The 11,291-nt window shown below is 35.9% G+C and overlaps 2 protein-coding genes across 2 annotated transcripts; both read right to left on the minus strand.

The window, feature by feature from the left end:
- Window positions 1–5,133: 5,133 nt before the first annotated feature.
- On the minus strand, window positions 5,134–5,982 carry LOC114073851 (uncharacterized protein K02A2.6-like). The gene has a single exon (XM_027913802.1). The coding sequence runs from the start codon at window positions 5,980–5,982 to the stop codon at window positions 5,134–5,136; it is 849 nt and encodes a 282-aa protein (XP_027769603.1).
- Window positions 5,983–6,811: 829 nt separating this feature from the next.
- On the minus strand, window positions 6,812–9,870 carry LOC107006400. Its single transcript, XM_027913803.1, has 4 exons — window positions 8,762–9,870; window positions 8,413–8,606; window positions 7,163–8,304; window positions 6,812–7,000 (listed from the first exon to the last, which is right to left on the minus strand). Exons 1-4 carry the CDS (start codon window positions 9,868–9,870, stop codon window positions 6,812–6,814), a joined length of 2,634 nt encoding a protein of 877 aa, XP_027769604.1.
- Between the last annotated feature and the right edge of the window lie 1,421 nt (window positions 9,871–11,291).

The raw sequence follows: 11,291 nt of genomic DNA on the forward strand, positions 1-11,291 counted from the left end.
AGTTATGACACCATTGTACTTGTAAGTTTCAACTAGCTCAAAAAAGTCAATCAGGTGAGTGTGAGGATCTTCAACTGCATCACCTGTAAATTGACATGAATTTTGGATGGTCTGAATTAAGCCTATGCGGATCAAATTTATTTGCTGCTATTAATGACCTCCTCACACTTGATTCTCCTTCAAAGTTATCAGGTCTTGCATAATCTCTAAAAATCCTATCACATTGTTATGCGACCTCATCAAATTGTTCTTCCACTTGATGTGGTGGAAGTGGATTGTTATTATTATTAAGATCGTATTTCTCTATTTCGTTCCATGAAGAGATTTGAGATTGAGAGACCTGTTCTTTTGTAACAACTGTAGTGACTTTTCAATTTCGGAATTGTATGTAACCAATTTTCCTGAAGAAGAAGAACGGGTCATTTACTTTATGAAATTTCACTTTAAAAATAGAAAAATAATTTTAATTAAAAATAAACTCAAATTAGTAGTAAAAATAATTGATCTATAGTAGATTTGTGTCAATCCCCAGCAATGGCGTCAAAAATTTGACGAGTCACTGAATGTGTATATATTTAACCGCAGTGTGTCAAATAATAGTATAGAAAGATGTCGAAACTGTCACACCCCTTTTTCGCCAAAGGCGTAAGGGTTTTTCCAATTTAAGTGACTTTATTAATTAAGAGATTATTTTAATTTTTTTCAGAGTCGCCACTTGGAATTGAATGATGGTGTTCCAAGTCACCTTTTTGTTTTTAATCCCTAACCAAAAGGAAATGACTTTTTTAGTTTTGGTCTGCGAACCAGTTCGGGTAAGGAATTCTGTTGACCGAGGGGAAGGTATTAGGCATCCCTCGAGTCTCGTGGTTCTAGCACGGTCGCTTTATGGACTTTTATTTAAACTAATTTTTGAAAATTCTATTGTTAAAACAAATGTATTTACCCTCATTCTTTAATTTATTTAAATATATTAAAAACTACCTTATTTTATTAATCTATGCCCTTTAATTAAAAATACATATACACATATAAATTAAATCAAACAAAGCAGAATAAAATAAGATATTCTTTATTTTTACTTTTTCTTTTGTTATTACTATTATTTTTTTGTTACGCTTCTTTTTTTCTTCTCTTTTTACCTTCTAATCTTTTACTATTATTATTATTTTATTGTTATTATTATTATTTTTTATACTTTCAAGGTTTTATTTTTTTTTAATTATTCGACTTATTTTTTTTTCTGTTTGGACAAAGAAACTTTCAAAATAAAAAAAATTCTTTCTTCTTCAATTGCATATTTTTTTTAACATTATTTTTATACTTCTTTTCTATTATTTTTTTTTCTGTTTTCTCTTTTCCCCTTTTTATTATATTCTTTCTTACATTTTATTTTTTAACTTTTCCTTTTTCTTTTTATTATTATTATTATTTTATTATTTTATTTTTTTTCTTCTTCCATTTTTATTCAAATTTTTTTATGTCACTAACATTAAACGAAAATCCTACTAACTAAAATTAATATATTTACATAATAGCTACACATGTTATCATTATAAACTAAATATTAAAAATTAAAATGACTTGGACAATAATTTTATTTAAATATAAAATAAACTATGGGTTATTTAAATATGAAATAAATCGCGGTTTGTTATAATAATTTCACACTAAATATAACTATACAAAGGATCTAAACATAAAGTTGATATGAACATTTGAACATATGTCATATAATACCATCAATATATATTAATGGTTTAAACACATGCGAAATTTAACAACTTCAATATATATTGCAATCCATTTTCGTATTATCATGACATAAAACTAATACAAAATAAAATTAAGTATTACCTCTTGTGGAAATTATTTCACGAAAAGAAAGAATTTAGGAATCACGAACTTGAAACCTCGAACTCCACTATTTTTTTAGTGCGTATGTTCTTCAGGAAAAAAAAATGAAAAGTTTTCTTTGTTGTTTCTTCTTTGCTTCTTTTTCCTTTTGCTGATTTTCTTTTTTCTTTTCTCGTTCCTCTTGTTCTCTTTTTTTTTCTTTTGCTGATTTTCTTTTTCCTTTCTTTCCTTTCTCCTTTCTCTTTTTGTTTTGTTATGTAATCTTTTTTATAATGGGGGGGGGGGTTGTGGGTTAGTTTTTGATGGTTTTTCATGGGAGGTGGGGGTAGTAAAATGGTATGTGGGAATGTGGTAGTGGATAGTGGTTAAGTGGGGTAATGGGTAGGTTATTATTATTAATTTTTATTGTTAATAAATAATAATATTAATAATAATAATAATAATAATAACAATAATAATAATAATAACTAGTTATTTTGGCATTAATAAAAAAATATGAAATAGCTAAACCAAAAATATAATGAAGAAATATTAAAATCATTAATTTATTTGCTAAATTTTGAATAAATAAATTTAAAAAAAAATGTAACTTAAAGGGTAACTCTATTTTTGTTGTTTTCAAATCCTTTAAATAAACTTACTAAATAAAATATCTTCTTTATATTTAAAGTATTTAAGCTCTAAAAAGGGTATAAAACTTAAATTCGGTCAAAATTACGTGTCTACAGTTTGCCCTCTTTGACTGGAAACACGAAGAGTTTTCAGACAAAGGAGTAGACAAAGTGACAAGTTTTGACCGAACTCTTTTTTGAAAGATCAAAATATATGCGACCGAGTCCTTGTTTTGGACAACCTACATATCCCAGGTTATAAGGGAATCAGGTCACGTGTAGTTCAAGGAGATGAGGTGATGAGTTGTAGTTAAGTGGAGGCTCTTGATCGCGACTCTAAAAAAATATAAAAAGTTGAAAGCTAATAGTGAAAAGAAAAACAAATGTACAAACTTCTATCCATGCAGCTTTTCTTGAATCTTCACTTGAATTTTGACTTTAAGATATCACCTTGATTTTTGAGTGAATGTCTTAACCTAGAATTGGAATGGAGGCTGAACTTGCCACTTAGGCGGAACTTTTGACATTCTTCAAAATGACAATTTGAAAAGTGCTTTTGAATAGCTGCGTGTTTTCTTGATCAAAAGTTGACTAGTAAAAGATGTGAGGAAGTCAGGCTGCTACATGCATTGAAGAAACTAATTCTAACCATCATGGAATTGATTATTCTAAAAAAAAATTGAAACTTTGTTCTTGAATTTCAAATCCATGTCTCGCTTGAGGAAACCTGAAAACCACCACAAACAAAAAATAAACGAAATTTTTGCCCCAGTTTTCACTGGGAAAATTTTGTGCGTTATTAGCAAATATAAATATAAAACATAAACTCCGACTAGGAAGTGTTTATTTTAGGAGAAAATAAAACTAAAAATCTAGACTAAGAAGTGTTTATCCTATGAGAAAGTAATCTAATCTCATTATTCAGGAGAATCCTGCTAGTCTCATTGTCCAGGAGGGTCCTGCTAGTCCCATTATCTAGGGGGGTCCTGCTAATCACATTATCCAGGGGGGTCCTGCTAATCCCATTATCCAGGAGGGTCTTGCTAATCCCATTATCCAGGAGGGTCCTGCTAATCCCATTATCCAGGAGGGTCGTGTTAGTCCTATTATCCAGGAGGGTCCTGCTAATCCCATTATCCAGTAGGGTCCTGCTAGTCCCATTATCCAGGAGGGTCTTGCTAATAAAATTTTCAACAAACTAATAATACCAACGAAACATTGTGAATGCTATCTTCATTATTTAGCAGTTCCTTCAAGGAGAATAATAATAATAATAATAATAATAAATAAATAAATAAAATAAATATTCCAACATTCAGGTAATTGCTATTTTGATATATATTAGCCAACTTTCATATAATATTCCACAAGTCTTTATTGTAGGGTTTCTATTTCGCTCGCTGTAGACTAGGTTGAACATCTAGGTTCCTCGAATCCTCAATCTTGAAACAACTTGTGTCCCTGCTTCAACAAAGAAAATTTGTGAGTTTGAAAAGGTGGTGGTTGGTTTGTGGTTCCATCTTTCGACAAGGGCGGCTCAAACACTTGTGACGCTTTGGTTGTTTCCAACGGTCAATACTTCTTATTGATTGATTGTACTTTCATCCAAATTTGCTTATTTTGCAACCTAAATCCAATGTCTTTATCTCACAACACTCATTTTTTAGCCTTTATAGAATCAGAGAATTTTCGAATTCAACACTTGAAGATAGATTATCACTCAGTAGCCTGATGCTTCGCCTAGTACCATTTAGAGACTTGGTAGCGAGTCTTGAAATTCCTTCCTAGTTTTTTGACAAAGACTCGACTCAAATACATACCAAAAAAAGTGACGAAAAGTATAAGAAATTTACGAACTATACGAGAATAAAAGAAAAGATTCGATGAAGACTCTTTTTTTTTAGTAAAAAGAAGAAAGAAAAACTTATCTGAGTGTGGGAGCCGAATCTACTGATCATTCCATGCAATTTGAATTGATTTCCAGACTTGGCTATCCATTCTATTCACCAACCATTATTGATCATTCAATCTTGATGTGGAATCCCGACACTTAATGAAGCCATAAATAATTTGGAATCCTTATACACTTTGTGATATTCACGAAGGTCTTTGCCACTAAAACTCTATCATGTTAATTGCTCCAGCTCACGTCCGCCTTATGGTGCATGTCAGAATTTTCACCAATAAGACTCTCATATATTCAACTCCTTTTCGCCTTACGGTGCCCACTTAGGGTTTTCACCTATAAGCCTCTCTCATTTTTATTTCTTTCTACTCACATTTGTCTTATGGTGCCCATTCAGGATTTTTACCTACCCTTAACCAACTTACTCTCGACATATCAAGGGTTGATGCAAAGACTTTTTTTTTATTGACTTTAGATGATGGGGTTGATTTTGATCTTTGAGATGAGAGACCAAATGAATAAACAAACGACTTTTGCCCTTGTATACTACAATATGAATTTTTGGATTTGTATTTGGTTGAACCGAATCCAACATTAGGGCTGCCTACATATCTTGCCGAAACAAGAATCAGGTCGAACGTAGTTTAGGCAATTTGTTTTTTTTTTGAAAAGTCAAGGAAACAGCATAACCAAGAGATTCCATTGAATCAACCCTTGAAATGTCGAGCCCAAACATAAGGGTTTCTAATGTCGAAACTCAAATCATATGTAATATCTTTTCACAGCATCAGCATTGACGACCGTTTCTGTCACTTTGCCTTCTATATCTGCTAAGTAAAGAGCACCATTGGGTAATACCCTTTTAACAACGAATGGTCCTCTCCAATTTGGAGAAAATTTGCCTTTGGTTTCGGCATGATGTGGCAAAATGCGTCTCAACACTAATTGACCCTCTTCAAAATGTCTGGGACGCACCTTTTTGTTGTATGCCCGTGCCATTCTTTTCTGATATAATTGTCCATGACATACTGATGTCAGACGCTTCTCATCAATCAAACTTAATTGCTCTAACCGAGTTTTGATCCACTCATCATCATCAATTTCAGCCTCCACAACAATTCGTAAAGATGGGATCTCAATCTCTGCAGGTATAACTGCCTCAGTCCCGTATACTTGTGAATATAGGGTAGCGCCCACTGACGTACGAACTGTAGTGCGATAACCCAACAAAGCAAAAGGCAACTTTTCATGCCATTGTCGAGAACTTTGCACCATCTTACGAAGTATCTTTTTTTTTTTATTGTTGTTAGCAGCTTCTACAGCCCCGTTTGCCTTTGGGCGATACGGAGTCGAATTTTGATGCTCAATCTTAAATTGGTAGCATACCTCTTGCATTAAGTGGCTGTTGAGATTTGCAGCGTTATCAGTTATAATCACCTTTGGAATACCAAACCGACACATGATGTTGAAATGGATGAAATCCACCACAACCTTCTTGGTCACTGACTTGAAAGTTACTGCTTCCACCCACTTTGTAAAATAATCAATAGCCACCAAGATGAACCTGTGAACATTCGATGCTTTTGGTTCTATCGGTCCAATCACATCCATTCCCTATGCCACGAAAGGCCATGGAACAGACATTCCATGCAACTCAGAAGGGGGAAAATGTATCAAATCACCATGTATTTGACATTCATGACATTTACGAACAAATCGTATGGAATCCCGCTCCATGGTGAGCCAATAATATCTTGCTCGAAGTATCTTCTTGGCTAGAACATATCCATTCATATGAGGTCCACAAACTCCTGAGTGTACTTCAATCATGATTGTGGAAGCCTCTTGAGCATTTACACACCTTAGAAGACCTAAATCGGGTGTCTTCTTGTACAGTATGCCTCCGCTTAAGAAAAAAACCCTTGCTAGTCGTCGAATAGTCCTTTTTTGATTACTAGTTACATCTGACGGACATTCTCCATACTGAAGATATGTTTTGATATCATGAAACCAAGGCTTACCATCGAATTCCTCCTCAATCATGTTGCATTAAGCATGTTGATCACGAATTTGTATGTATAAAGGGTCGATATGAGCGTCATCAGGGTGTTGGAGCATCGAAGATAAAGTGGCCAATGCATCTGCAATCTCATTGTGCACTCTGGGAAAGTGTCTAAACTTTATCGACACGAATCATTGACAAAGACCTTGTAAACAATGTTGATATGGTATGAGCTTTGGGTCTCGAGTTTCCCATTCTCCTTGAATTTGATGAACTAGTAAGTCTGAGTCTCCTAACACTAACAATTCTTGGATGCCCATGTCAACAGCTAACCTCAGACCCAAAATGCACGCTTCATACTCAGACATATTATTAGTACAATAGAATCTAAGTTGGGCTAATAGGGTAATATTCCCCTGATTCAGACATAAGAACAGCTCATATTCCAACTCCTTTCCTGTTAGAGGCACCATCAAAGAATAACTTCCAACCTTGATTGTTATCGTGAATAACTTCATCGATACAAGATATCTCTTCATCTGGAAAATAGGTTTTAAGTGGTTCATATTCTTCATCACTAGGGTTCTCTGCCAAATGATCCGCCAATGCTTGAGCTTTCATTGCGGTCTGCGTTATATAGATAATGTCAAACTCTGTGAGCAATATTTTCCATTTCTTAAGCCTGCCCGTGGGCATGGGCTTTTGAAAAATATATTTCAACGGATCCATACGAGAGATGTATTAATAAGTAGTGTAAGATGAAAGATAATGTTTCAACTTCTGTGCTACCCAGGTTAGGGCACAACACGTTCTTTCAAGAAGGGTGTATTTCGCTTCGTAAACGGTAAACTTCTTGCTGAGGTAATAAATGGCCCGCTCTTTCTCTCCAGTGTCATCATGCTGACCCAGTTCACAACCAAAAGAATTATCCAAAACTGACATATACAATATCAAAGGTCTTCCTGGCTCGGGAGGAACCAACACAGGGGGATTCGATAGGTAGTTCTTAATTCTTTCAAAAGCTTCTCGACATTCTTCGGTCCACTCGACTGTGACATTCTTTTTCAACAACTTAAAAATAGGCTCACAAGTTGTCGTGAGTTGAGCAACGAATCTGCTGATGTAGTTTAACCTTCCTAGAAGGCTCATAACCTCAGTTTTGTTCTTTGGAGGTGGCAATTCTTGAATTGCTTTTATTTTTGAAGGATCCAACTCGATACCTCTTCGACTGACTATAAACCCCAAAAGCTTCCCCGATGGTACTCCAAATACACATTTTGCAGGATTAAGCTTGAGATTATACCTGCGGAGCCTTTCGAAGAATCTCCTTAAGTCTTTCACATGATCTGACTGTTTCTTAGATTTAATAATAACATCATCCACATAAACTTCGATTTCTCTATGCATCATATCGTGAAACATGGTTGTCATTGCTCTCATATAAGTTGCCCCTGCATTTTTTAATCCAAAAGGCATAACACGATAACAATATGTACCCCATGGAGTGATAAAAGATGTTTTTTCTGCATCTTCATCATCCATAATAATCTGATGGTAGCCCGCATAACAATCCACAAAAGATGCAACCTCATGTTTAGCACAATTATCCAATAAAATATGGATGTTAGGCAAAGGAAAATCATCTTTTGGACTTGCCTTATTCAAATCACGATAATCAACACACATTCGAACTTTGCCGTCTTTCTTAGGGACGGGTACGATATTGGCTAACCAAGAAGGATATTGAGCGACTTGAATGACTTTGGCCTCAAGTTTTTTTGTGATCTCCTCTTTAATTATTACACTCATGTCGGTTTTGAGTTTTATCAACTTCTGCTTTATCAGAGGAAAATTAGGATCAATTGGCAACTTGTGAACAACCATGTCAGTGCTTAATCCAGGCATGTCATCATAAGATGACGCAAAAACATCTTTGTAATCAAACAGGGACTAGATTATATCGTCCTTTTGATGTCGAACATGTACACTTATCTTAGTCTCTTTAATAATTTCCCGATCCCCCAAATTTATCGTCTCACTTTCACTCATGTTTGGATTTGACTTATTTTCAAAATGATTGAAATCCCTCCTTACTTCTTCAAATACTCTGTCTTCATCATATTCGATTTCTTGACTTATTATTTCAATATTAGGTCGAAGATTAGATTGGATATTATGATCTGGCGAAAAATTCTGCATGCATGTCATATCACTAGAATCGGCATAGAAAGAACTGTATAAAAGAAAACGAACAAATATATTAGACTGAAATAAAGATGCAATTACATCCTATTGAAAAGGGAAACAGAGAGTTCAAAATAAAATGACAGGATAAAATCCTAATTACAATCCTTGAATGAATCGGATGACAAAAGAAAAAAACAAGACAGACTACCAAGACTCTCTTTAACGGGGAGAGGGGTGGCCTCCCAATTGTTTAGCTTGACATCGGGACCAATGAATTGCACATCTTTGTCGCTAGCGCCTTCTCCGAGTTCCACCATATCAACCTCGACAAATAAATCTTGAAAATAGTTGATCATTTCTTCGCTTACTTTCATCACTGGCTCTGGAAAAGATGATTGATAAGATTCTGTTGCGCGGGCTTTGATGAAAGATTTGTAGATTGGTTGTATAGGCTTGGTAAGTGACCATACATCTCTCTTCTGATTCTTTTCCTTCATTTTGTCCTCGAATCTAGGTTGGTAGCCTAAGCCAAAAGTACCGATGCTCTTTCGTAGACTCACTGGATAAGCTCTCCCTTGCAAGCAGATTCCTAAGCCTTTACCCGGCTCAAACCCATGTTTCAGCAATTCATTCACCACCATTACAGACGCGATGGGCATCTTTGGTTTTGAAATGACACTCCCCTCGAGGACATGCTCAATAACCACTACCTCAAAAGCTTGATAAACCAGTGCCTCATTCTCATTATTCGCCTTGATAAAAGGGGAGGAAGAGTCTTTGTAGATTGACAAATCCCCCTCACCATGAACAATCACCTCTTGTCGGTCGTATTCAAACTTAATCATTTGATGCAACGTTGAGGGGACTGCTCCAGCCCTATGCACCCATGGCCTCCCCAACAATAGATTGTAGGACGCGTTGATATCCAACACTTGAAAATTCACAGCTAAATCCACAGGACCTATGGTTAGTACGAGCTCTATCTCACCAATGACATCTGTTTTTGACCCATCAAAAGCTCTAACACATACATTGTTGGGTCGGACCCTTTCAGCACTAACATTCAATTTCTGTAGAGTTGATAAAGGACAAATATTTGCTCTAGATCCTCCATCAATTAGAACTCGAGTGACATATGAAAGCTCACACTTTACAGTGGAATGTAGGCTTTGGTTATGTCCTGTACCTTCTTTGGGTAGTTCATCATCTGAAAAGGTGATGTGGTTTACCTCAAATATTCTCCCAGCAATCTTCTCTAATTGACTCAGTGTAACTTTACTAGGAACATGTGCTTCATTCAAAATTTTCATTACAGCCTTACGATGTTCATAGAATGTATTAGCAAAGACAACAAAGAGATTTGGGCTGGAGTTTTTCTTAATTGTTCCACCACGGAATAGTCTGATAGTTTCATCTTCCTTAGGAATTCCTCTGTCTCTCCTTCAGTGACCGGACTCTTTATTTGTATTTGGTCATTTTTAGTTTTCCTTAATTCCATCGGGACATAACATCTTCCTGAACGGGTTATTCCTCCTACTTCATCTATTTCTTCATCAATTTCTTTTCCCTTGTATGTCACGACAGTAGGCTTATAATTCCAAGGAACAGCTTTGGGGTTAGTCATTGGGAGCTGGGATACTGTCCTGATAATCACAGGAGAAATATGGGCCCCTTGCACGATACAGATAGACTTGTTTGGCCTTTTTGGGACAAACTATTTTGCCTTACTCGGACTTGCCCAAACATCTTCAAGGGCTCCTTTCACAGTTAAGATGGGTGTGTTTGATGGACCCAACTTTTCTAACCTACTTTTCGCCCCTAAAGGCATCATTTTTGTTAAATCAACAATATTCGCCGACTTCTCAATGCCAGTTCCAACCCTAAGGATTGGCTTATACGGAGATGCAAACTCTTCATGACCCTTCATCATTTCTAGCATGTTTGTTTCAGTATGCCTCGACAATGGATTTTGATTGATGTTGGGTCCACTCAGACTTTCAACTATAATTCGATTAGAATCGATCAAATCCTGAATGGCCCTTTTCAAATACCAACATCTCTCTATGTTGTGCCCTGGGGCATTAGAACAATATGCGCAATGTTGAGAATAATCCAAAACATTCCACGTCCTTAATTTTTGGAACAAGCTAGCACGACTCCCCAATAGGAGTGAACTCATCTTTAACGCCATTTCCCTTCTTGTATTGTGGTCTAGGACGGAAAGGATTTCTAGCAGTATTTCGATGAACTTGTGGGGGTGGTGGATGATTTTGTGGAGTTGGTGCACGCCATTGTGGATAATAAGGGGGTGCAATTGGTTGTGCATTAAAAACATGATATGGAGTGTATGGGACAGAATATTGTGGAGCTTGTGAAGGAAAATAGTGTTGTGGGGAATTATCTTGGACATGAGTCCTAGGCGGTGATACAATAGTGGCCATATCCTCCTTTCTCTTCTTCCCTCCAATATTTCCAGAACCATTTTGAAGCACTTGTGTTGTGGCTTTTAAGGCAGCATGACTTACAATCTTTCAAGACTTGATTCCATTTTCCACTATTTCCCCTACCTTAATAACTTCAGCGAATGTCTTCCCGACGGCAGAAAGTGGATAGTGAAAGTAATCAGGTTCTTGCGCCTGGAGAAAAACGTCAATCATCTTTGACTCCTTCATCGGTGGTTTAACCCTAGCAGCTTGTTCCCTCCATCTGATAGCATATTCACAAAAATTTT

Source organism: Solanum pennellii, chromosome 12 (assembly GCF_001406875.1).
Source record: "Solanum pennellii chromosome 12, SPENNV200".
NCBI classification, from domain to species: Eukaryota; Viridiplantae; Streptophyta; class Magnoliopsida; order Solanales; family Solanaceae; genus Solanum; species Solanum pennellii.